General features: G+C 44.3%; 1 protein-coding gene across 4 annotated transcripts in view; it reads right to left on the bottom strand.

The window, feature by feature from the left end:
- Positions 1 to 27,823, bottom strand: part of RALGAPA2 (Ral GTPase activating protein catalytic subunit alpha 2) — a 267,919-nt gene that overhangs the window by 46,317 nt on the left and 193,779 nt on the right. For all 4 annotated transcript variants that reach the window (XM_040981780.1, XM_040981778.1, XM_040981777.1 and 1 more), the window contains exon 37: positions 24,575 to 24,702. In XM_040981780.1, coding sequence (XP_040837714.1) covers positions 24,575 to 24,702 — 128 coding nt within the window. The remainder of the gene's footprint in view (positions 1 to 24,574; positions 24,703 to 27,823) is intronic.

Raw genomic sequence — 27,823 nt, 5'->3', positions numbered from 1 at the left:
CTGTGGAGTTCTGCTCATCACACATGGGGTAACTGAACCTTACCAGCTTTAGAATGGCTAAATGGGAACACAAATAGAGTTTTCTCCCCTCCCCAATTCTGATGGGGCTAGGTATGAATAGTTTTGGAAAAACAAATATTCAAATGTATTTTTTTTTTCCATTATAGGAATTAAGAGTTAATGTCACGATGAAGAAAGCCAAATACACGATGTATGGGGGACTCTGATATATTTCAGTAAAGACAGAAATTTGGGGGCTTGAGAACAATTGGCAGGGCAGAGTGGCATTTGAACACAATAGTAAATAGTCTCTAAGGAAAGGCACATGAAACTCAAGCTCAAAAAAAATTTTATAAAAATGTTTGAAAGAAAGTAAGCAAGCAAATGCTATCTCTCCTGGTTTGATTATTAGACAACGAATATATGTACTGAATGATCACACTACACCCCAGAAATACCTTCCATGAAAAAAAAAATTATAACTTAAAAAAAATCAGAATTAAACAGTCTTTTTTTTTTCCTTACATGTTTTAAGAAGGAGAACATGGCTAGTTTTATATCTTTTGTCATTTAATGTTAAATTTATCAGGACTCTGAATAAATACTAACAAGAAATCTGTAAATCCAGACAACAATCTCACATTACTCTAAAAACACTGAAGTTTGAAAACTACCTCACTTGAGGCTAATCATCTTCTACAGAAGAGAAATCGAGTCTCTACCACATTCTACTACATGCTATAGCATCTATAACACACAGTTTCTCAGGCAAGTCCATAGCAGCTGTTGGAAACCAGTAGCAGCATTTCTGCCGTCCAAGCATTTTTGGAAATTCGGGAACATCTCAAAACATTCTGTACCAAGAGCAACTATTGCCTTTTGACCTGAAGAGGAAATTACGAAAATGGAGCAAAGATTCACTTCAAAAGTGATTCAGCTGTGGGTTTACCGAATCCATACTGAACCGAAGTAAACCTGCCCTCTCCATCCAGGCTCGGCAGAAGACTGCTGAGTCCGTAATTAGCTGCAGGGCCAGCTTTCTAGAACCCCAACACAATCAACCTGGAAGGCAAGTCTCATTCAACAACCTGCGAAGCCGGGGAGCATTTCACAGGCAGAGAACACATTATGAGGTTCATTAATTAAACAGCGCGGGCGAAGCAGATGGATGCTACCTACGCTCCAACGACGCTAAATTGGGACAGAGGTTTGCAGTTCTTAATGAGGCTCCATAAAATGAATGATTACATAGTGATCATAAGTAAACAAAGCTGGGAGAGGAGCTGGCCTATGGGGCAACAAGTCCTGCAACATGGTAACGAGCAGGAGTGGAAGCATCTAATGTGCACGGGAGATCACCCAACCTCAGGCATCCCTCCACCAAGGAGAGCTGTGGCGCCCACAAAGAGTTAAGCATGAAATGACAGCCAGTGGGGACAATAATCCCAGAACGCCTGACCGTGGCAATGAATGGAACAGAAACCTTTTTGTCACATAGAAAGCACGCTACTGAGTGAGACACTCAAGTTTTCTTTTATCTTCACAGAAAAACAGAGTTGCAAAATCTCAGGTGCTCAGACTTACTAAATTAAAAGGTTTAGCACAAGCAGCTATCAAGGAAATGTGGACATTAATCGTTTTTCAATCACGCTTTTCTCCCCACCATAAATTTAGTCTTTACTTTCTCTGCCATGTCAAACCTTTAGATTCTCCTACTTGCCTGGTGTTTTTGGGGGCGGGGGGAGGGGTGGGAGCTGGGTTCTAATTAGTTTGAGTTGCACATGAATTTGGGCATCAACTCCAAAGAAGAGATCTTTTAAACTCATGGGGTAGAACAGAAAGGTATTTTCATACCAAAAAAAGTTCTCTAGCTGTTTAGGGGGTGGACATTTGACAAAGCGGATTAAGGCACCACGTGAGAAGTTCACAGTCCATCTCAGAATGCCTAGGTTCTGCTCCCACTTCCTGTCTTTACTGCAGCTTCCTGCTAGCGCACACCCCAGGAGGCAGCAGATGACGCAGCAGTGAGTCCCTGCCACTCCCATGGGAGGCTCTGCATCGAGGTCTGGGCTCCTATGTTGGCCTGGTCCAGCCCTGGCTATTTTAGGCTTTGGGGAGAATTCGAACAGATGAGAGACCTATTTCTCTTCGAATTTCAATACAAAAACAAAACCCCGAACTCCCCCCCAAAAAGCCAACAAAACACAACCTGAAATATCTGAAGTCTTGCTTGCTGAGTCTAGAAATACCACCGCAACAGCCATGTTCTCAGCTGTTCATGCAATGGAAGTTTATCTGTTGTGAGCCTATTTTGAGCTGGACACTTGAGATATGTTCCTGAACATCCTTGAGCTTGATGTCTTCGTTACCTTTTAATTTGGAAGCTACAGGTATTTCAGCATAAGCAATGCATCCACAGTATCCAACTGGGAATATTTTTCATTCTGATCAATTCAAGTTTTGTTTTTAATCTTTATGTCATAAAACTAAGGTCAAGCAACTATGGTTCTCTTAGAAAGGACACTGATAGAACAGGTTAAAAGGAAAGAGGATTTCTTTACTTCCCAAAGCTGCCTCATTTTGATGCACTCTTGTTCTCAGCTCCCAAAGTGTAGATGAGTTAAAAACAGCAGGGGCCACCAAGGCAGGCTGGCCTGGGCTGCCACCCCTGGCTCTGCTGGGGCCCTGGGCCCCAGGCCAGGACTCTGCTTCTTTAAGCTCCACTCTGCCCATCTGGGAAGCTGGGTTAACACAGCCCTGTTCTGCAGGACCCTGGCCAAGTGTGCGAATACTGGTTCAACGGTCCTCATCCTCTGTGTGTCTCTGATCAGCATGGCCTTTTGTATCAGATCCACCACTGTCCCAAGCTGTCTTTAGGGGATGAACTTGCCCTCTAGCCCTCTAGTCCCACAGACACTAGTGAGAGTCCAGGCTCAGCAGGGTCCCGACTTGGGTAACCATGTGAATATTCCATCGCATTTTGCCTTCATTTCGTAAAAAGACTGGGAATGGAACAGAAGCACTAAGTAGCAATAAACCTAACCCTGAAACTGGAGGCAGTGAGTGCAAAACTGGAAATCGTCAGGCATGACCAAAGGGGTGGTTTCAAGTGCTTGAGGAACACACATGCTCCCTGAACAGAACAGTAGGGACCACAGCAGCAAATAAAGAGGGAGCTTTACATCTTGGTGCTCCATTTCCTGGGAAGAGGAAAAGTTAAGACGCACATCTGAATTCATATCCACAGACCAGAACGGACCCAGAATAAACTCTCCAGGCCTTGCCCTCAAATACAACTTGTGGCGTCTCAAAAAGCAATGCATTTTTAAGACAATTCATATTATCCTTCTAGGCTGAAGTTTATAAATTCACTTGCCACATTAAGATGACAGGGGCACTTGGGTGCCAAGCAGACTACAACACCTGTGGTGATTAGGCCCACAATTAGAAACGGTCTGATCACTTCACACGGGCATTCCCACCGGAGGGGCTTAGATAAAATGTTCAATAGGATCCCATATTTTGATCACTAATTCAAAGGGGATTCTGATCATATAAAGGTTTGTGATGTATTTTAATACAGCAGCATCTAACATTAAACCCAGTGGCCCACAAAAATACTGATTCAAAATTTAGGAGGAACGTCTATTTTTAGAAGAGTCCTTGTGCCAACTTTTACAGTTTGGAAAATGGACATTTCACTGCAACTCTGTGTTGGCAGAAGTCAGCTATTTAAATGCACTGTGTGTTTAGGGGAGTGTACGCAAGGTCATATTCTGCAAAACAACTTTTACAGCTTTAAAATATAATCATGTGAGAAGCCCAGGGTACTGCACAATAGAATTGATAACACTGCTGGGCAGCAGCTTTCTAAAGGACTTTTCAGAAAGAGAATTCCTTATAAACAGCTTTAAGTCTTTTTAATCTTTTGGGTATTCTAACAATAAATTAAAAAAAAAAATTAACCAAACTTGTGAAACCCTGCCAATGTGTGAAAGGAATGAAGAGTTGAAAGCTGAAAAATTTCTCCTCTCCAGCGGACGCGGGGAGGGGTGGGGGAGCAGGCGGCTCTAAACAACAGAGCTCTAAACAACAGAGTAAGACACTGCTCATGCTTTCAATGTGCGACAGACACATTTTATCCCGCGACCCAGAAGCCACCTTGCCAGGGCTTTTCGATGGGAAGACTTTTTACCCGGAGGGGTTAAAAGTGTGGGTGTGGAAGTCAGCTTTTGTTTGAAAAATTAGCAATGCTATGAGTCATCGTGCATTAGTGGCAGAAGAGTTCTGCATCTTGTAGGGACCCAGACACCATATGCCATGCGAAGGCCTATTACTTTATTCGGTGCCACTGCTGACAGGCAGCCACGTGGGTATCCCCAGTGGAGGGGCTGTCTCCTCCCGGCGGCGAGGACAGGAACCCAGTGAGCTGAACACGTCCGACATTGTACGGAGCAGCAGGAACAGCTGGTAAGCTAGCGAGCGGCCACGGCCCAGCGAGGCGCAGGGATGCTAATGAGCCCGGCGACAATGCCGGCCTTCAGAGATGCAAGGGCGACACGGGCGCGCGTTCCCACAACGGCCTCAGGAGTAGAATCTGCTCGCTCATGCCTTCAGTCTCATTAAAACAGGATACTGGCATTTGTGCTTTATAAGAATCAGTTGTAAATCATGAGTTCCACACCCACCTGGCAGATCCAATGTGTTTTGAAAAAATTGTGCTGAAATGGATGTGAAATTCCACTGGCACCTTTTCAGTCTGGCTGGGGGTGGATTGAAAGGACACTGGGGTGGAGGGGGTGCCGTGAGCTAACAGAACGGATGGGGCAGCTGCTACAAGGGTTCAGGTCCCAGCTCCCGCTTACAGAACTGTGAGGCCTCAGACAAGCTATTCAACCTCTCTGGGCTTTAGTTCCCTCGATCATGTTTTTCAAATATAATAGGCAACTCAAATATAATAGGCAACATGGCAGACGGTCTAAGACGTTGCACTGTTTGCATAATGTCCTGCAATGGGACAGTAATTTGCCTTCCTTATAGAAATGCTGTAAGGATCAAATGATTGACTAAACATGTGGAGCTTTTAAGTAAGGATGAGAGAAGCTGAACAGCCTTTGCAGTGGACAGGGGAAGGGAATACCGTGGCGCTCAGCATCCTGGCCTTGTTTTCTGGAGAAGGTGGTGATGGTGGCAGCACCACATCTTGTGGCTGAGGGGGACTACTCATGGAGTGGGAGCGGGGGTTGGTGCCAGGCAGGTACAGTGAGCCCAGACGGAGGGCCAAGAGGAGTGGAGGTGTGGAGTGGTGGCAAGCAGGGATCTGAATGAATACACTCAGCTTTTGGGCTTGTCATTTGCAGAAAGGGTGTCCGGGAATCTGAATGAGATGATCAGCTTCTGCCGATCACTGTTTTTGTTAAGCATTCCCCCACCCCAAGTTCTAAGTAAAAGATTCTTTGCTGAAAGTCCTCCTCCAGCATTGTACACACACCTTCCACCTGCTTCTCAGGTCTGCGTGTATTATAAATACGAGAACTGCCTGGCTCCTGGAGATGGGGAGAGCGGGTGGATCTGGCTCCTAAATTGCAACTGTTCTCTGTAGGTGACATCTGTATTCCATGAAAACAGAAAGGGGACAGCTTCCCATGGAGTGCACATCAGCAAAAGTGACCCTGAAGACGACAGGACCTGTCACTGAGTTTAAAGGGCTACAGGCACCCCAGGAGAGTCAGAGCAGTCTGATGACAGACATCTAAAGGACCTTGGTGTAGAACACAGTGCATGTCACCAAGGAAGTCAGGCATGCTTTCACTTGAGTTTATGGACGAAGTCTTCAGTCCTCTGACCTGCAGGCTGCTGCTGGGCTCTGGCACACCGTGGGCACTAGGCGGTGGCTCCCTTTGCCACGGCTGTCAGTTCTGTGGAGGACGGACACGGCGCAGAAGCCAATGCTGTTTTCCCCAACATTAGGTCTCGCCTCATTTGTACCCTTTGCTGTTCATTCTGTCCTGAATGCTACACACAAAACTAGGGTAACTGCAGGAGGGAAGTGAGGCAAGGCCCACTCTCTGGCAGCAACAGTGCCCCGAGCACAGGCTCCTTCTGGTCAACCCTGGGCCTCTCACCGTGGGCAGACTTTGATTGCTTTCTAATGACGTCTGTGGAAAAGTAGATGCTAAAATAAGAATGCTTTTTAAACTCTGGGATTTCAAAAGGTTAAAAAAAGGGAGGGGGGTGCTGTGGCCTAGTGGCTAAAGTTCTTGCCTTGAATGCTCTAGGATCCCATATGTGTCCCGGTGTTAATTCCGGCATTCCTGCTTCCTATCCAGCTCCCTGCTTGTGGCCTGGGAAAGCAGTCGAAGACGGCCCAAAGCCTTGGGACCCTGCACTAGTGTGGGAGACCTGGAAGAAGCTCCTGGCTTCAATTAGCTGAGCTCTGGCCATTGCGGCCACTTGGGGAGTGAATCATCGGATGGAGGATCTTCCTCTCTGTATCTCCTCAATTTTGTATATCCAACTTTCTAATAAAAATAAATAATTCTTTTAAAAAAAAAGTTAGAAAAAAAAAAGCCTGACTATTTGAAACAACACTGGAAAGAGAAGTTATCAACAGCGCAGGGGTCAAGAGTCGACTAGGAGGCACACACACAGAGACATGGCCAATCTTGAGTCTAAGGAAGCAAAATATGTGTCCTAGATTTGTGTGCACATATTCACATACTCTCTCTCTATCTCTCTCTCTCTCTCACACACACATACACACACACACACATCCCAGAGTCCATTTCCCTGAAATAAAATTTCAGGGAACTTGTGGGAATGGTGATATCCATGGCAGAGAGCACGAGGATTAGACATCACAAATGGAATATGTCACTACAAAGGGTGCTATGAGCCTGCGCCACGAAGCTGCTACCTCTGTGGTCCCGTGTAATGCCACCTAAGTGCTCCAGCTCGCCTGACCCGCTGCGGGCTGCCGCAGATTAGAGTTATCGATCGCCCCTGGCAGAAGGAGCTAGTGGAGTGAAAGGAAGGTAAGTGGCGGAGACAGACAGCTGCAGTATTGATCTGCTCAGGCAGGGGTCTGCGCTTACACACTGCAGGTCAGCACTCCTTCACTCCGCCTGCCAGGGCTGCCGTCCTGTGCGCTGGGATGCCACAGAGACAGCTGAACGGGGTGCATGGCAGCATTCCCTGTCAGCCACTCACAGAGCTCTCAGAGAAGACAAGCGCACCGTGCAAAACCTCCAGGTTTTGGAAAGACACACACATGGCAACACAAACTCAGCATGGGTGGTCCTATGGCCCTCCAATGTAGGACAGACAGACCACCGCCGTGGAGAATTGCCAGGGCCCATATTAAACAACTGTCAAGGGGTTGGCATTGTGGCACAGTGGCTTGTGATACCTCTTGTAATGCCAGCATCCCATGTGGGTACAGTTCTGGTCTTAGCTGCCCCATGACCAGGTCAGCTTCCTGCTATTGCCCTGGGAGGAGGGTGGAGGGTGGTCCAGGTGCTTGGAGCCCCTCTTCTCATCACCTATGTATGAGATTCAGACAAAGCTCTTGGCTTCCACCTGGCCCAGCCCTGTCTGTTGGGAGCATGTGGAGAGTGAACTAGCAGATAGAAAATTCTCCAACTCTGCCTTTCAACTAACTAATTAAATAAATAAATCTATCTTGAGAAAAAATGTCAAGATTTTTAACACTGGCCTTCTGATGCCTTAAAGGGTTTTTCAAAACCAGCTTTTATCTGAAAAGATAAAACCTTTTGCCTGGTGAAAGCTAAATATTTAAAAAATGTTAAAATTGACATCTCCTGAAAGATGATACAATCTATATGGCTTTCAAAACAATTTTATGGAGTCTGACACAATACCTGATGGCTAAATCCTCACCTTGCATGCACTGGGATCTCATAATGGGATCATCTGTGTCCTGACTGCTCCACTTTCCTTCTAGCTCCCTGCCTGTGGCCTGGGAAAGCAGCAAAGGATGGCCCAAAGTCTTGGGACCCTGCACCCACATGAGAGACCTAGAAAATGCTCCTGGCTCCTGGCTTTGGATTGGTTTAGCTCTGGCCATTGTGGCTACTTGGGGAGTGATCTAGTGGACAGAAGATCTTTATATCTCCTCACTGTGTATCTGCCTTTCCAAAAAAATATTATTTAAAAAAATGATAATAATTTTATGGAGGTAAACCTTGATGTACACAAAAACATTAAGTAATCAAAAAAGGCAAATAAAATTTTGATGTACACCAAAATTTGTGATTTTTGAAAGGATAAAATTTAATAAATCTAACTCATTAATAAAGCAAATTGAATAAGTTAAAAAATATTTAATAAATAAAATGATATGAGCAGATAATAGTAACAATGATGAATCCAAAGAAATGAGGCTGAGTAAGAACAAAACGTATACTCCTTTAAATGTGTTCCTTACACTCGCAGTGCTGGCATTTGGCACAGTGATTAAGATCCTGCTGGGGGTCAGTGCCGTGGCATGGTGCACTGACCCTCTGTGGCAATGGCACAGCATATGGGTGGTGGTGTGAATCCCTGCTGCTCCACTCTTGATCCCGCTCTCTGCTTACGGCTTGAAAAAGGAGAGAATGGCCTAAGATCTTGGCCCCTGTATCTCTGTGGGAGATCCAGAAATGCTCCTGATTTCTAGCTTTAGGTTGGCGCAGCGCTGGCCACTGCAGCCTTCTGGGGAGTGAACCAGCTGATGGAAGATCTCTGTTGCTCCCTCTTTCTCCTTGTAACTCTTACTTTCAAACAAAATAAGTAAATCTTTCTGTAAGAACAAGGTCCTGCTTGGGATGCATATGAAAGTCTGGCTTCCAGTCCTGACTTTGCTTCCTGCTCCTACGCACTCCGGGAGGCACAGTGACGGGCCCCACACTGCTGTCTCTCATGTGGAGACCACGTGCCAACCATGTGGGCGGCTAGGACAGCTGTTCTGACTCTTGTTGTACCTTGGCCTAGCCCCAGCTGTTGTGGTTATCTCTCCTTCCCTGCCTTTCAAATAAAAGAGAAAACAATTTAAAAAATCTTTTGTTAAACCATTTAATTCTCTTTTTGTATCCATTTTAAGATATTTCCTTCTATTCACGTCATGAAGACATCATGTGGAGTGGTTACAGAAATGCCAGTACAGTCTACTTTTTCCTAACCATTTCTGATTTCCATCTAACTGAAACCTACTGACTTCTGACTGTGGCTGGGTGCTGGAGACAGAAGGATGAACGTGATGTGGCCTTCGTGCTTGTGTTTTGGTGGAGAGGAAGACACCATGGCTTGAGCCCTTGCCAAGCGTGCTCAGCATGGCAGCACCTATGGGAGGCAGGCAGCGAGGACAGCACACCCTGCCCCTTCTCATGCAGGAATGCTGCTGCTCCCCTGCGCAGGTCAACCTGCCTCCCTTGGATCCAGGTTGGCATACTGTGACACTCAGTCATTTAGGGGCAGGTGGATTACACAGAAGGGTGAAAGGGAGAAGAGAAGCCTGGCTGTGTCATGGGAGGTGCTGGAGAGAAACGCACAGGTGCGCCTGAGCGGGCACACAAGGAGGTCAGGGAATGCCTCCAAGGGGGACGGAACAAGCCAGGCAGACATCTGGGGAGCACAGCACACAAGCAGCCCTGGAGGTCTCATGGGGAGGTTGAGGGGATTCCTCAGGAGTGGGAGTGGGGTAGGGACAGGGTGACTCACAGTTTGGGAGCTGATTCAGGGGAGGCAGAAGGCAGTATTAGGGTGTCATGGTCAACAACAGACCTGTATTTTTCTCAGGGAAAAAGATACAAGGAGTATTCCAAAAATTTACAGAAAATGGATAGAAAGGACCTGGTGCGATGGCTCAAAGGCTAAATCCTCACCTTGCATGTACTGGGATCCCTTATGAGTACAGTTTGTGTCCCAGCTGCTCTGCTTCCCATTCACCTACCTGCTTGTGGCCTGGGAAAGCAGTGCATGCTAGCACAAATCCGTGGGACCATGCAACCACAAGGGAGACCTGGAAGAAGCTCCTGGCTCCTGGTTTTGGACTGGCTCAGCTCTGGCCGTTGTGCCCATTTGGGGAGTGAACCAGCAGATAGAAGATCTTTCTCTCTGTTTCTCCTCCTCTTTGTAATTCTGATTTGCTTTTCCAATAAAAATGAATCAATCTTTTAAAAAAGCAAATGCATAATAAAAAAAAATTGGGTATGGATTTCAGAAATTTTCCCCCAAAATAAACTTGTCTTTAATTTCGACACATGAGCTTTTTGAAAGTTTCCTGTACCAATTGTCCCCTGAAAGGAAGGTCCATTTTGACACTGAGTATTTGCTCGTGTTCTGGCTGCTCCACTACCCATCCAGATCCCTGCATGTAGTCTGGGAAAGTAGTAGAGGATGGCCCAAAGCTTTGGAACCCTGCATCTGTGTGGAGGACCCAGAAGAAGCTCTTGGCTCCTGATTGGCTTAGATACAGCTGTTGTGGCTACTTGGGGAGTGAACCAGTGGCCAGAAGATCTTTCTATATCTCCTCTTTAAATCTGACTTTCCAATAAAAAAAATTTAAAAGATTATTTTTAAAAGATAAACATATGCATATTTGAATGACATGCTGAAACATTTTGTTGACCTTTTTTTTTTTTTTTTTTTTTTTTACTAAGTCCTGTTTATTTATATGACTGGTGGAGGAAGAGAAACTGAGTGTGACAATGAGAGCTTCTAGTTGCTGGTTTTCTTTTAATATATTATTTTGAATTTTGAATTATGTGGTACAATTTTGCACAGGCTGGGATTCCCCCAAACTCCCACTGCCGACAGATTTTCCCCATTATACTGGAATGGTGCAGTCCTTCACAGGAAATCATAATTCTATCAGTCTCTTATTTAAGTGTACTCCAATATTATTGGTTGTGACAATGTCAGGCAGTCCAGCATTAGTTGCTGGTTTTCTTTCCAAGTGTTAGTAATGGGTAGGTTTGGATCAGGGTGAGAGCTGGGGAGTTGGAAAATCAATCCAAGTCCCCCACATGGGCAGCAGGAAGCCAATTACTTGAGATATCACTGTGGCCTCCCAGAAGGCTGGAAGTTAACCCCAATTACTCTGATATGGGATGTGGCTATCTTTAATTGCTAAGCCAAACGCTCAACCTTTTTTCAGCTTTTGATGGGATTTGTAAGAAAAAGCTTGGATATTTGTGAGGTAGCTGGTGAGACCTTCCAGAAACTGACCAAAAAAAAAAAAAAAGCCTCAACAACTTGACTCTGGGATTTTACAGAGCCAACTCTAACTGATGGCCAAGATATTTTTTTTGTAAAAAAAAAAAAACAAAAAAAACAAAAAAAAACTGTGCAAAATCCCTGTGAACTGTCCAGCTCACTGAGTGGTAGCTAAGACACAGTGCAAGGGATAACAGGGACATGAAGACGTGTGAGAGCGCCTTGCAGCTGGAGGGGATCTTTTCCCTTTGCATTCCTCTGCCCCCTAACTCTCTCTGCCACCCTGTGCTTCAGCGAATCTGCAGGCTCTCACTGGTGAGTGTGTACAGCACCCACCTGAGTCACAGTGATAACCAGTAGGCTGGGAAGTCCTGTGAGGAAGGCCACCAGACTGTGCTTCCCACAGTGCAGGTGTGGGCCGCAGGGAGCATGTGGATGCTCCACTGACCCTGGCTGCCGCTCTGTGGGGCAGAGCCTGGACTCTGAGATGCCCTCCTCATTGGGGCTGGGAGAACAGTGCTACTGCTGTCTGTTTCCAGAGAACCAGGGCTGTGCTGAGCCCTCTCCTGTCCTTCCACATACAGTAGCTCCTTCATCAGTTTATTGGTTTCTTTCTCAGTCTGTTCTGATGGTGTGTGTCTCTATCCTGGTGTTTACCTGGGTGGTGTGGTTACTTAGGGAAACAAAATCAAGCTCTTGTATACAAAATGTAATATACTAGTGGGAGGAGACCTTACGTTAGTGACAGGAGCCAAGGAAAGATGGTGAGACACTCAGAGGGAGGGGCTATTTTAGAAACCTTTCTTCCCAGTGACCTGTAAGCAGAGACCCCCCCCCGGGGGGGCAAAAAGTCTGTCATGAAGCTCTGAGGTAGTGAGGGGTCGGGAGTGGTGGTGTTTCAGGCAGAGCATGCTACTCCCAAAGTTGGAAAATGACGATCAGTCACTATAGGTTCTGAATTTTTTCTGTGGGTGAGAATGGAAGCTGATGGAAGGGCTTTGAGCTGTAGTAAGTTCTGATTTCTGTCTTAAAAGGAAAGCTCTGGGTGCCTGACATCTGAGGGAGAAGCAGGGAAACTGGCCAGGAGGAGGCTGTGCACTAGCGCTGGGCCATGACAAGAGTGGCAGAGACCAAACACATGGAGAGAGCCAGCTGGATTCTGGCTATGTTTTATGACTACACTAACTAGATATACTATATCCCAAAAGTCCTTAAAAATCATCTGCCCGGGAGGGATGCTTTTCCTAATTTTACAGGTTAGGCAATTAACAGAGGTAAAGACACTTGCTTAAAGCCTAAGAACTTGTTACCACTTAAGCTGCACCTAAAAGCTGAGGTGTGAAACCAGCTATTGCACATTCCCTGCCCATCTGGGCATGGACAACAGAGGGCCACACCTGAGGTGCACCTGCTGCCTGAAGGAAGATGAGGTCCCTGAATTCTCGACTGAGGGTAACAGTGCCTGAGATGACGTTTTCTGTTCCACTGAGTTAGTGTCAGTAACATTCTGATCGCACAACAGGTGGAGGTGACAAACACACTGAGGACACTGGGGGTGGGCTGGGGGTTTGGTGCAGCTTACATACACACACACACACACACACACACACACACACATACACACACCACTTTGGCTTTGGAAGTTCACAACCCAGCTCACCTGAGACCTTACTGAATTAACCCTCTCAGTGTAAAGAGTGGACCACAGGGGCAAATGAATTCGGAGGAAAGGAGTGATGAAAGAGTATGGGGACCTAGGTCAGAGGAAGCCAGCATGTTAATTAGAAAGCACATCCTCTCCTGATGGGAGCTAAACCCCCAGCACTCAGAGAGTCCGAGGAGTGGCTCAAATTCTAGTGTTTTCCTTATTCTAGCTTTCTGGAGAAATTCTGCGTATTTGATGAAATGATGTATAAGCACTGGAATAATCTCTTTCTATTCAGATACTTCGAATGCTATTTCCTGATGTAGTCTTCTGATGGGTTGCATTATGTGCTGGCAATGTCCTGTTAGGATGGCAAAAAGTCTAGTTTTCAGAATTCTTGAGATCACATCTCTGAGACATTCTAAAGAGGCTTTTCTTTTGCAGGCCTGAAGAGTCAGTGACAATACTTTTTTCATGTTAATGCCAGGACACACTTCCTGGTACACTAAAATCAGTGTCTTTGGAACACACGCCAGACTTAAGTTCAATTCACTCCTTACAACTCAGTCGAATTCTTAGCATGAATGTAGGATGGGACAGCAATTTCTACCTTCCTTTGCCGGGCAAGCTACATTCTCTTTCTCTCTTCCGTTAAAGGCGTAAGAGCACAATGGTGAGTGGCAGCAGCCCTCCCCATCGGCTCCATGCCTTCTTTAAATTCCATTGAGGAGGGCAGTTTGGATGGAGACCCTAAAATCTATTCTGTCCATCTGTTTTATTATTCTTAGAACAACTGTCAAAAGTTGCCCAGGGATCAAGTTGCAAACATACTAATTTGCCTTTGAAAAGTAGGCCCTAGGGGAGTTCTGGAACTCTGCTTATAAATTCAGAATCCCCTCGGCCAGGGAGCAGGCCCGACCCTTTGTGGAGGTATGAGCCTTTGCACTTCCAGCGTACATCTGCCTCAAAGCCGGGATGCACTGAGACACTCGCACCCCACTTCATAGGCAAATGAAGGGGGCCACGGGGGCTTGGCATCTCAAGGGCTGGTGGACTCCCTGACAAGCAGACCCTGAGTTTTTAAGCAGGCAGCCCCTTTTTGGATCCTTGGTGGATTAAGAACGACAGCTTTGTCCTGGAGAGCTTAAAATGAGAGGACCCAGCCAAGGGACACACACGTCCTGATCGCCAAGGACCAAAAAGGAAGATGAAATGCTGTAAACTGAGGGCATTAGGTTGAAGCAGGATGAAAATCCTACACCACTAAACACCGTATTGCTTCATTTTACATTGCCACTTAGAATTAGGACTGTCAGATGTAGGTTTATAGGGAGTACTGAGAAATGTCCCACAGAGCAGTGGAGTTAAGCTGCCTCCGGTGGCATTTTGGGACACACCGCTCTTTTGGGAATGCAAGAGGAGTGTACAGAAGTACAGTCGCACATCAAGGCCTATCTTGATGCCCGACTGCTGGGCACACTGGCCTATGGCGTCAGCAACAGACTTCTTGAAGCACCCGGACTAGAATTTGGTAAAATTTCTCAACAATGAACCAGAGGGAACACTCTTTCCAAGTTAACATGACGGCGTTTGAGTTGTGTTCACCCATAGAGTAGCAAAGTAAAAAAAAAGTATTCTGTTTTGATTACCGATTTTTTTACTTGCGTGTATGAATCACCGTAGCCAGCAGCCTGCTGGGCCTGACTGCACAGAAGGGTGTGCCAGTGGAATCGGCCTGCTTTGTCCTCCTCTGGCTTTGCACAGCCTCTGATGATAATAGGGCACGTATTATCCCTTCTCAGAGATTTGAATAACTGAAAGTCTCCCTCTCAAAATATTGCTCATAATCGCAGAGGCCACTCAATGTTTGGAGGATGCTGCGCATGGCATTCAGGCCCCTTTAAGATGGGACTGGTTGGTAGGAAGCTGAAGCTTGGTGACTGTTGGAACAGGTGCACCTGCTGTCTTGTGTGAGTGTGCTTGATCAGGCTGCAACCACTGGATGAGTGCCTCTCTGAGAAACTTCTTTCTTTCCCCCTTTCCTGGGTGGGAAGTTGGGTTTGAAACCGAGACTATTATTATTTAAGATAATTCAGCCTGTATTCAGTGGTTTGTAATTGCAGGGCTTTTAAAAAAATTTATTTTCAAATTGAAACTGGAGCCCACGAATTAACTGCTTAAGAGAAAAACCAAGTCAAGTAGCCATGAGAGCTGAGCTCTTGCTGCCGTGTCCCGGCTCAGCTTGGCTCTCCCCAGGCACTAGCACAGAATTGAGGGACACACAGGAAGACCTTCTCTGGGAACACAAGTGTGTGTCACGGTCTCCAGGACAGAGAGCAAAGTCTGTGAAAACAATCACAGGATTCCTCTCTCAAGGACAATGTGGGAAGTTTTAAAGCAAGAGGTCCCTCTTGGAGTGCCACTGGGACTATGAAAAGGTCTGTAACGGCCAGACTTGTTCCCATGCTGCATGGCCGAAGGCTCCCTGCTTCCTCCTGGCCTGAGTTTGGTAATGCACAACCTTGTTTGCCTACTGCTGGAGTGTGGAAGACTCAGGAAGGAAGAGTGACTCCCTCTGAAGAGGAGTCATCCCCCAGCCACTTTCTCAATGCTCAAGGTGGATTACCATGATGGAATGACCTCTGGCTCCCTGGATAGTCCACGTTTGTCCATGTTAGATGCATAGGGCACTGGGAGAAAGGTAAGCAGGCTGGGCACACACCCTTGCACCTGCCTTTCAAGTGCCCAGCCCTGCTTACCTTTCTAACAGCTTTCTAATAGCAAAATGTATTTGGGCTCAACGTTGGAATTTGTGTCATTATGACCCATGACTATGGTGCAAACCCGAGATTCTTCTGGGGCCCAGCAGGCTCCTGGTCCCCATGGAAACCAGACCTCAGGTATTGTCCTCCACTCAGTTGGAGGACCAGCGCCAAGGAGGCTTTTGTGCTGAGGGGAGATTTCTTCCACTACCATCCCACAGCAGACCCTAGTGCTTCCTCCCCGGCTCCTTTCTAATTGAGATGCAAATTAATCTCTCTGGCTGATTACACTCCCCTTAAAGCAACTGACAAATGCAGCTGTAACTGGAGTTTGCCGACTTTCCAACAAGTGACTTCAGCTGTCAGCATTTGCATGCCCGGACCCAGCCCAGCTCGCTCAGGCTCTCAGAGCTACTGGGAGCTTCCTTCAGGAGTCACAGGCGTTTTATTGATGTGTATAAAATTTACATGCAATTAAGAGCTAAAAAAAAAAATATATATATATATATATATATATATATATACCAAAGCACAAAACTAAAGCCCAAACCTACGACCTGGTCCTTGGGACTCTCCAAACACTTCCTTCTGACTTGGAACTCCTGGCCCAGGAGCACGTGGCCTTGACACTGACATGACACTTCCCTCCAGCTTCCTTTCCATCTGTCATTTTCCTGACTTACAATGTTCAAGTCAATCTTCCACACTGAGAAACGAAGTAGAGGTAAGGTTCTAAGGAGGTGGGGCCATGGCACAGCCACGGAACGGCCAAGCAAGCATCCATTCATTTGCCCTGCACCCCTCAGTCATGTTCTGGGGGAGGTTACGCAAAAATCATCATTCAGCACAATGCACTCCTTAATAAAGATTCATATGAAATACAATTTTTCAAAAAAAAAAAACACTTTTTTTCTTTTTACAATCTTGAATATGATGTATGTACAGGGGAACTTTGAAAAGTTTGTGGAAAATCACATGCAAAGATAGGCTTGTTTTCATCCAACAAATCTGTGCATACGGGGGTCTTCAAAAGTTCAAGCAAAATGTGTAGAGTGAAAAAAGCATGTGTAGATTTCAAAATTTTTGTATTAAAATAAATTTATTTTTATTCATTTTCCTTAACCTTTTGAAGTACATTGTATTTTTACTAATAGTTCACTTGAAAGATATTTATTAAGTACTTAGTATACATCAGGTGCTATGTTAAATGTTCAGTTTTTAGCTGTGAACATTCAAAACTGGAAATAACATACTGGAAATGTCAGCATTCATACAAAGATGCTTAAATATTCTCTCCGGGGAGTTATAGTCCATCTTGGACATTTAAGGTTTTAAGTAGAAAGATGCCATTGTATATAAAATAGGATTTGCTTTTGTCTTTTAAAATTTCTATTATTTTTAAGATTTCTTTTTTAGATTTATTTTTATTGAAAAGGTAGATTTTCAGAGAGGAAAGACGAAGAGAAAAATCTTCCATCTGCTGATTCACTCTCGAAATGGACACAACAGCCGGAGCTGAGTTGATCTGAAGCCAGAGGCCAGGAATCTCTTCCAGGTCTCCCATGAGGATGCAGAGTCCCAAGGCTTTGGGTCATCCTCTGCTGCTTTCCCAGGACACAGGCAAGGAGCTGGATGGGAAGTGGAGCAGCCGGGATGTGAACTGGCATCCATATAGGTTGCTGTTGCTTGCAGAGGATTAGCCAGTTGAGCTATTGTACCAGCCCCTATTTTTAAAGATTTTCAGCAAGCCAAATTTAGGAACAGGGGAAAACTCAAACCCATAGCCTGCATGTGGGCGGCAGATGACCATGAAGCTTCATTGTAGATTATTTCACGATTAAGATTTGTAAACTTTACTCTAATATCTGAAAACAGTCATCTTTCCCAAAACAGGAAGTATGTCTGAGGCACTTTGGAACTGCCAACTCATTCCTTCTGGAAGGCTCACAAGCTATTTCATTATGTAGCCTGAAAATTTTACAAGGAACTTATAGAACACTGCAAAGTTGATCCTTTAATCCCATTTGAGAAAAAAGTCTTGATGTAGACTATATTTTACAAAAGTTCTAAAAAAGAAAAAAAAAAAACCCACAAAAAAACAGGTAATGTGGTTCTGAGATCACTGTCATGAATTTGTTCTACAGCAGACAGGTGGCCCTAAAGGCTGGACTTGACTTGCAGAGGTCAGCTGGGGTGTTTGGCATTTATAAAGATTTGGGCTTTAATTCACTAAGACACCTTTCTGACTCTTCAACAAAAACAGGTGATCAGAGTAGAGGGCCAATGGGAGCCTGGTTCACAGTGTGGACCTGCTAACAGTGGAGTGAGGCCTGCCTTTCTTCATCTTGATGCACAGATGTAAAACACAAACTCAGCAGAGACCACAACACCTTGTACCCCTGCAGAGCCTGCTGTTTTGTGCCTTTCCCCCTTTTCTGTCTCATACAAGTAACTGTAATTTCATAATTAAAAATCCCACTGTTTCGAGACCTCTCATTCTCTTTCACAGCCTAAGCCTCCCCGCCAGGGGAGTACATGTCATTTCTTCCTTTAAACTCTAAGCACAGAGCTATTCATATTTTTCTCCCATTCGTACAAAATCTAGTACAAACACATAGTTTCGGCAAATTTACAAATTCATTCTTTCCAAAAGCTGAGAAATATGGATCCAGAAATAGCAGGTTTCCTCTTCTGTCTTTGGAGGGATAAAACTGCTTGTTAGCCAAGATCTTATCAAATGCATGCCTTTGATATCATCTCTGATATCAGGCACTGATATCAAGTAGCAGAAACCCCCATGCAGCGGCTACCTGCTTTGGGTCCACTGTGAATTAGGGGCTTCCCTGTGCTCTGGGTCTGACTGTATTGTGGCTGTGTTCCTACACCAGACTCTCCCCACACCCCTCCCACCCCCAGGCACTCTGAACCTACCCAGGAGGGTTTGCTTTTTGATGCTGTTACTACCTGATCCTTTTTTTTTTTTTTTTCCATCTTCATACTTGCAGTGTCAATTCTTGGTCCTTTCACTCCTGAGCCTTTGGTTGAGAACTGGAGACTGCTGGAATCACTGGGGTATGAGAACCTCCTTAGATGTACCTTGCCTGACCACTCTGCTAAGGACCCTTTCTTTCACTCCCCTTACTTTGAAGTCATTCTCTCCTTTTCTCTTGCTTCTGTCTCTGCTTCCTCCTTGCAAGTCTACCTGCATAACCTGATGCTTCTTAGGGTTTCGTCTGGGGTTCTCTGAACACTCTAGGTGGCCCCGCAAAGTCAGCAGGTCTTTTTCCTTTCCAGATGTCTCCATCATCCACCTGCCATCACTGTAGATTAGGCTCCCATTTGTCTCACAGCTCCTTCCATGCCTTTATCAGTTCAATCCTGCGTGTGCAGTGTGCGTGTTCACTATACTGTGTCATGTGGTATTGTCTGCTACTCTCAGGTCTAATGTGCTCTTTAAAAGCCTGCTTTGTGCACAAATATTTTCCCTTCATATGGAATATCTTACTCATATTTCTATTACAAGTGCCTAGGACAGTGCCTGGCACAAGGAAAGCGACAATTTAAATGTTAACAAAAGCACAAATGTTTCTGTATGGCAAAATATATCACATGGTATCATCTGACTTTCTTTTTCCCCCTGAAGTATATGGAAATGAATGGAAGAATTTAAGAGCTATAGAAAAAAGAACCAAAGAACTCACTGGAGAAGAAAGAACGAGGGTTGCTACAGCTTTAGGGAGAAAAGGGTCATTTTTGAAGATGTGGAAATGGGGAGAATTTAACAGCAACATTACAAGCTCATGGGTCTAGCAGAGAAGTTCTGATGTTCTCAAATGATCTGTTAATTGAAAATAAAATTATATCTCACTTGTGAAAAGAACAGGTACAAAATTACTTTTTCTTAGGCAGTTCAGTTCTCACCACCAAATGCTGATAGTTCCACAGAGTGGATGGCGAATGCCATGGAGACTATTGTTCTATTGAAGTGAACGTTTGTTTTAAAAGGCCACCATCTGTCTGATTCAGGGTGAACTCCTCCTAATGGCACATTGCATATTGTGTGGCAACCTTGTCCTCCCGACACAAGTTAGCTGGTGAAGAGAATCAAAGCTCTGGCTTAAATGGATTTGGAAGTGCCTATCAGCTGACCATGGTTTGATTTTGGAATCTCCAGTTGGCTTGGGAACTGTAAACATAACATGTGGCCAGCTTCCCGTGTACAACAGTGGAGGCGCAGGAACCGGCCTTCTGACTGCCCATGGGGGATGCAAGAAAGCAGATGGCAGGTGAGTTGGCCCTATTGCTCACAGGAGCAGTGGCCGCTGGAGGAAGGCTCCATGTGACAGATTTGATTTAGCCCGCTGAGGAAGTTACAGGAACAACGGGGCCAAGTGAACATGTTACTGAGGGTGCTTTTCAAACAGATCCCTGCTGGGCTCACGTATTTTTGAGGGGGTAAGACAATAGTGTTTTTCAGTCCCCTGTGTGCCTTTAACACACAGTTCCAACTGTCTCATCAGCTAGCCAAGGCTACCCTAAACAACAACTCCTTTGATACTGAATCTGAGTTGCATGTGCTGCTGAAAAAGACCACCAGAAAGGCCAATGTGCTCCAACAAGGGCTTCAAGCCTCACCTCCACTGCTGAGCAAAATCAGTCTGTCTCTCCACATTTCCACTTCTAGCTGAATATGCCGTTTATAGGAAACTGGATCCCAACTGACATTGCTGTCCAACAGCAATCGTTGGCTGGGAGGAGCCAGGGAGGTAAGAATAACTACCCCCCAGTAATTCCATCGGTTTTTATTGCTCATCAGTTTCAATGTTTGCCTACATATGGTTGAGTAAAACAAAAATCAAACAAACAAAAAAAACCTCGAGTGCTTTTTTCCTAAAGGATTTAAAGAAGGACTTTTTGATGACAAAAAGTCATTCTACTACTTGTAAAATAAGTGATATTTGGAAAAAAAAAATAGCAGTTTGGCAACATTCATCAAAACAGTAAAAATTAGGAACAAAATGGGGATTTAGGGTTGCCCATATAAGGTGGCCCATGTGGATCAAGAAACCTAGTTCCAAAGGAACATATAATAGTAATTCTTTTTTCAGATTTTGTTTTGTCTCTAAAGGGGCTGTATATATAAGCTGTTCTGCTCCTTGATGAGTCTTGGTTCCCAGGCCATTTTGCTGAGGACTAATGCCAGGCCATGCGGAGGGGCCCCATTCTCCTAAACACTCAGGAAAAGAGTTCCTAGGCCCCACAAGGAAGGGGTGGCCTAGCCTCCTTGGCCTTTTACCACTACTGTTCCTCTGAATCGGACCTGACTTTCAAGGCTGAAAGAAAGCAACAAGGCCCTAAGAAACCTGAGCAACCACGTACATCCTGTCACCTCTTTCCTCAGCTGTATTATTCTTTTGTGATGATGACACTGAAAAACAGGGTGACCAAGTGTCTCTTCCCATCAGTTCTTTGCTCAGCAGTAAATCGATGTGTAGAGACTGTTGGCAAACTATGTGTACATGAACAGTGAAAAACAACAGATCAACTAATTTGGGGCAGTGTTTCTATAACCCTGGTAAGAACTCTTTATCTACATATCCATATGAACTATGAAATGGAAATTGTGTGATTTTAGTAATCACATGTATGATATGGTTTGAAAGTGTTTACATGCATATATTAAATTGATATTATGCAATATAAAGAATTATAGAATTAATGCTAACATTTTAAATACTTCTCAGAACATCATTAAATAACAAATAGAAACTATGGCAAGAGGGGTTGGTATTGTGCCCTAGGGGGTTAAGCTGTGGCCTGTGATGCCAGCATCTCACATGAGAACTGGTTCTAGTCCTGCATACTCTGCTTCTGATTCAGGTTCCCTGCTACTGCACCTGGGAGGGAGGTGGAAGCTGGTGTGGGAAACCTGGGTGGAGTTCCAGGCTCCTGGCTTCAGCCTGGCTCAGCCTCGGCTGCTCTGGCCACATGGGGAATGAACTAGTAGATGGACGATTTCTCTGTCTCTCCCTCTTTTTCTCCTCCTTTGTAACATATATGAAATAAAATCAATGTTAAAAAAATGACAACACAGAGAATGAAAAAGGAAACAAGTTTATATTCCAGTACCTTTATTAAAGGCACCTTTTCTGCTTTCTTGAATAGGAGGCTCACCTTTTTGTTCTGCCCTGGGACCCTCAGGTTTAAGTGGCAAGTCTTGGATCCCCATGGCTGCAAGGTGCTGTGGGTCTTGCAGAGGTTTGGGACTGGTCTACCTTTGCTGTCCTACATCACACATCTAGGACACTGTACTGAGATGAGGACTCTGAAGACTGGGAGCAGGACAAAGGGTCAAGGATGCTTAGCTTTCCCACATCTGCTGGAAGCTGGTTCTCGGGTCCCTCACAGCACTGTGGACTCAAATGTGCCTAAGGGTCCTTCCAAACCCAAGCTTCCCATGTGGGGCCCTGAGACTTGGTATTCCTCTCAGGAGTACTCCCCACCCACCCTCTTCCCCTCAGTCTTAGTGCATGTTAACTATTCTCAGAGAAGCCTATCTTCACCCCAACTCTCTGTTTGGGTTCTTTATGGAGCTTCAGTCAATCAACGTCTCTACATGTTAACCTATTCTCTGTGACACAGCACGCAAGGAAAAGGCATGTAGGTAAGAACCTAACTTGTCTGGCTCTCAGCTGCAGGCCCAGCTCCAACTCTGGATCCACAGTAACTGCTCATTTGGTCAGTAAATAAATGTATTCAGATATCCATAAGCAGACTTAGTCAGATTATTCAGTGTTTTTCAAAATTCAAGTCTAAGACATTTCTGTGAGACAGCAAACTTCAGACATTTACCATGACACAATCAAATGACTTCAGATTTTCACAAACCCATGTCTGGACCCAAATGTTTTAACGAAACATATAAAAGCAATTAATAAACTGGCACACACATATACACACTTGCCCACTCATCCACGTGAGTTTCAAAAATTAGTTGTTAGTTATTTTTTAAAGACAAACACTGAACACTCTTAGTAGATGATTGTAGTTCCCCACTGCATATGTGTGTATAAAATTAGTAACAGCCAACTTGTTGCTTTCAATAACTGATTTGAATAGCATCACTGAAATTATCTCAATATAATGCAAAAAATAGTTAACATTTTTATAACAATCAGTGTCATTTTGTGAGCTTCTTCCTTAATCCTGTAGTGAGCTGTCCTCTGAGATATCCAACTGGTTAGGAAATAACACGGAGAAATGAATTACTGAACCCACATGAACATCAGTAGTTCTAGCTGGCATCTACATTAGTCCTGAAACGGCTGCCTGAAAAGTTTCCAAAGTCAGACTGAACACTCTTCTTTGAATTCTTAAAAATATCACCCCTTAAACCTGATTACTCCAATGGTGTGATGTCAATTACAGCAGTGTTTAACAAAATAACAAGGCATGCATTTTAGAATGAGAAGTTGTGTGACAAAAATCTTGTCTGAAATGGATTTTTCTTATTTGCAAATACTTTTTGCAGCCATGGTCCAGCATACCTTTATTGACAGGTTCCTCCTACTTTACTTGAAACTGAGAAGGCCACACAGAACAGGACTTGGTCACTTTTGCCAGAAGGGTTTTTTTTTTTTTTTTTTTTTTTTTCCCCCACAGCATGGGAAAGACAAACTCTAAGCTGAAGACTGACTCCATCGACACCCAGCCCTAAGATTGAGCCTAGAGTGCTGTGGCAATCACAGCAAAGATGGTCAGCTCCAGAGCACTTCCCAGCAGCCTGGACACAGCATGAAGGAGTACGCTGGAAGAAATAACACCGCCTGGCCCCCGGGGAGGGCCCAGATGGGACTGAACAGCTCTTTCCTACCACTAATTTCTATGATAATTCTAAGTTGCCACATGGCATATGTATTTTTTTTTTTAATCTAAAGGCAGAGTATCAGTCAATGAACTGACTAGGATTTTAATGAAAGGTATTTTTCATGAACTGTATCTATTCACACATGATATTTATTACCGCCCCCCCCCCCCCCTTATCCAGTGCCACTAGCTAGCAATACATCACTTACCATTAGGTTAGGGGAAAGATACATAGTGAGACCAAAGAATGGAATTTTTAAATTATCATCAAAACTAATTAGATACAAAGAGATGCTAATTTAAGTTCTATGAGGAACTGTGATGTTTTGTACAGCCATGTCAGGAAGCTGCTCACCTTAATCTCTTTCTCTTATAATTAGAGATTATGCTTGGAGTTAAAGATTATACTACGCCAATTAACGTTTCAGGAAAAAAAAAGCTCAAGTGTGAAAATTTCTTGAGCCTTCTTGAGACAAAGATTAGAAATTAGAGTGGAAAATACTAATGATTTGGGAAAATCACCAAAGAATTTCTAGCCGTTGTTACCCACAAATCTAAACACAACAGTCCCCCGTCTTCCGACCAGATGCAATTTCCCCCTCCTCTGACCTTCCAGAACTCGATTTGCACTTCTCAGGTGGCACTTGCCACATCCTTTGATTTATTAGAGTCGTTTCATTTGCTTTGGGTATCTGGGAGGCGTTCCCAATGAGACTGTTGGGTTGCGCTCATCAGCCACGCTCTGTATCATGGGCTGTGACGCACAGGCAGCACCGAAGAAGAAACTGAATTTGGAGGGGGAAAAAAAAAACCCCAAGAAGACAGAAGCACTCGTGATGGCCACAGTTTCTTATGCACAAACCTATGGAAGTCATGAAAGTAAATTCTTCTTAATTCAATGCTACACAAAGGTATTATATTTACAAGCGACAGGAAAATCACACCACGTGACTGTTGAACCAATTTTGAAAAAATATTTTCTTGCCCTCCCTCAAAACAGTTTTCCTACTTACCTCTCATGGAAAACTGCCAGGAAATCTCAGTTCTAGTATGGTTAATAGGTTACCTATCTAGAGGAAAAAGATACAAGCTCTGGTAGAGTGGGATGAGGCACTTCACGGCCCTGCTGGCATTGATGCACGTGGCACAGATGAGGCTGGGCAGCAGTTTCCCGCTCACGATGGCTCCATCAAACAGGGGGCCAAAAAATGGAACCTGTGGATTTGCAAAAAAGAAACAATTTTTAATGTAATTAATAATAATGATAAAAGAAACAATTTTTAAAAAAACAGTAGAAGTCAAACTGAAGATATAACAGCTGGGTAATGTCTCAGACATGGAGTGGATATGTAGGCTGGCTTGTCATTTGGGGTATGGAGTGTGCAGGTGCTGATCTTAACAGGACACAGTGAGAGGGCTCTCCAACTGAGAAGCAGGGATTCTCCAAACGCTCCTCTAACTGGGAACTTTGCAGCAAAGTGTTCACAAACATGTCATCATCACTGGCTTATGTTCTGTATTTTTGTTGTGTCAAGATGACATTACACTTTCCGTGTGCCTGCGGCATGTGGATGATGCAAGGTACCAGGGTGTGCCTCACTGCATTCTACCAAGATGGCATACTCCTGAACACCAGCTGCAGAACTGGTCACATTCCTGCCTTGGGTCCTGAAGTGACCAACGGGTGCTGATGGAGAGGAGAGCTACCTCAGCTGACATCGACAAGGTCCCACTTACAGTCCTCATTCTTCTTGAACTTTTCGTCTCCCTTGTTTCCGAGACACACTTCATTATCCTCTTTTCCTTCTACTTCTTTAACACGGACTTGGTAATCCTTTGCTGGACCCATGCCTTCCCTGTGGGTAATGCTTGACGTCTTCATACTTTTTCTAGAATTCTTGTTCTCTGGATTTCATTAATACCAATCACTGATAAGCAGACTGTTAGCTACATGAGACCAAAGACTGGGTCTGCTTTATGACTCTTACATTCACTTACACTTTCACTTGTTTATTTGCAAGATATTTTTATTTACTGGGGGTACAGTAAAGAACATTATAATAATTTTTAAAACTTCTTTATTCCACCGAGCTCACTCAAAGTTTTATTGAAGATTTGCAGTATAAACACTTAAAATATGTGGCTATATGAAAAGGTAGTAAAAGTACCATGATGACGAAGTATGTAGAGCAATGGGACTCGTTTTCTTTAGGGAAGGTGAGTATCATTTATATCAAATGTCCAGGAAGGATGGCATTTCAGGAAAGACTTAAAAGGAGTGAGACCCCAGGGTAAGAGGACACCTGACGGAGGAACACTGCAGGCGGAGGGGCAGCAGATGCACGGCCTTGTGGGGCGGTGCAGTTAGAATCGCTGGAGCAACCGTGTGGGAACCACAGCGGCTGAAGCCAAGTGAGCCAAAGGAAGAAAGGAAGAGAGTTGGCCAGGTCAAAAACAGTGGAAGAAATGAGAAGCACTCGGTGAGAACGAGCCTTCTGGAGGGTGCTGGGAAGTGAGAAGACAGGGCATGACCTAACCAACATCTTAAAGGTACTAAAGTCAGGAAGACTTTCAAGGAAAACTAGGGAGACCATAAGAACAGATGGCATCAGGCTCAAGGACAGTATCTTGCGACCCTCCAGTGTTTAAGGGGTGCAGAAGTTACCGGAAAAGGAAATGGAGAAGCGGCTGGAGACAGAGGGAAACCTGTGTGTGGAAGATGCTGCCCTGGAACACAGCTGGAACACCAACACCCACTGAATGAACGTGGGTCTTCAGCCCAAGTCCTTGAAAGAGATGTATTTATTTATTTTATTATTTATTTATTTATCTGAAAGGCAGAACAACCTAGAGAGAGGGAGAGACAGAGATCTTCCATCCAATGATTTCCCCAAATGGCCACAAAACCAGGGCTGGACAAGGGTGGAGCCAGGAGCCTAAACTCTATCCTGGGATTCAAGCACTGGAATCAGCAGTGTCCGCAGGAAATTAAGCTGGAACTGGAGAAGCTGCGACTTGGGTGTGGGTGCTACAGCAGCGGCGGCAGCTTAACCCACCGTGCCATGATGCTGATGCTGGTCCCTCCCATCTAGGTCTTTCAATTTCTCTTAACAACAGTTTATTGTTGTTGTTGTTAAAATACCTTTTCTGTGACTGATATTGAGAAAGCGCTTGGGATAAACAGTAAACGAAGAACTATCTTTGCCATAAGCAAAGTTCATAATGAAGTTTCCTTGGAAGTCAGCCACATGCATTCATTTACTCCCTGTGTAAATGTCTCTCACACAATGAAGGCTGTTGGAGTGGTTTTGACATATCCTCTATGGTCCTCAAAACCTAAAATCTTTACCATCTGAACGTTCACAGACAATGCCTGCAGGCCCCTCTACCAGGTCAGCAAGGAAGCCTCAAGAAACTTCAAATGACTGAATTTGTGCAATCCATAGCCTGTGCCCAAATGGTAACAAGAGTAAAATCAACATAAGCCTCAATGTTTGGACATAAAGAACTATGATTCCAAACACATCATAGGTCAACAGACTACTGAAATAGACATTTAAGAATGTGCCATGCTAAATAACAGTGAGAACAGCAGGTATCACATGTTGCAACATTACTAAGGGAGAATATGAAGAATTAAACAGGTTGTATCAGAAAGAAAGAAACAAAGAAAGTAACTTAGTGATACAGGCACACACCTCAGTGAGTACAGAAAAGCCAAAAGAATAAAACAAGCTCAAAGGAGGTAGGGGGAAATCATAAAAAGCAGGCAATAAAGAGGAAGCAAACACGACAGAGGAGACAATCAAGAGAAGGAGCGGATTCTTCCTGCTAGAAGCCTAATGCAACCGAGGGGTTTTGGCAATGAGAATCAATCAAAAAATGCAACCATAGATAAAGAATATTAGGAAAAAAACAGAAACAACTACAGAGGCTGAGAAAATATGAACTGCTTTAAGCTTGCACATTTGAAAATTCAGATGAAATAACCAAATTCCCGGAAATAAACAATTTAGCCAATACAAAACCTATTCTTGCTCATGGATTGGAAGAATAGTCTACCATTTTCAGCAAAATGGCTGGAACTGGAGCACATCATGCTGAGTGAAATAAGTCAGACACAGAAAGACAAATACTGCATGTTCTCCTTATGTGTGAAAGCTAAAAAAAGAAAAAAAAGCTTGTGTATCAGTTTTGTCATAAATGCAATATTTAGTCAAGTTTTGCTCTATTTGTCAAGCTTACAGGAACTATATAGTTACTGCAATTTTAATGATTTTGTGACAACTTAAAAATTTCCTTTAAATGAATGATGTCTGTTCCTTTGATTACTTAA

The sequence above is a fragment of the Ochotona curzoniae genome, unplaced genomic scaffold (assembly GCF_017591425.1).
Source record: "Ochotona curzoniae isolate NIBS_2020 unplaced genomic scaffold, NIBS_Ocur_1.0 contig_3520, whole genome shotgun sequence".
Lineage (NCBI taxonomy): Eukaryota > Metazoa > Chordata > Mammalia > Lagomorpha > Ochotonidae > Ochotona > Ochotona curzoniae.
This window is presented reverse-complemented; position numbering and strand designations above follow the sequence as displayed.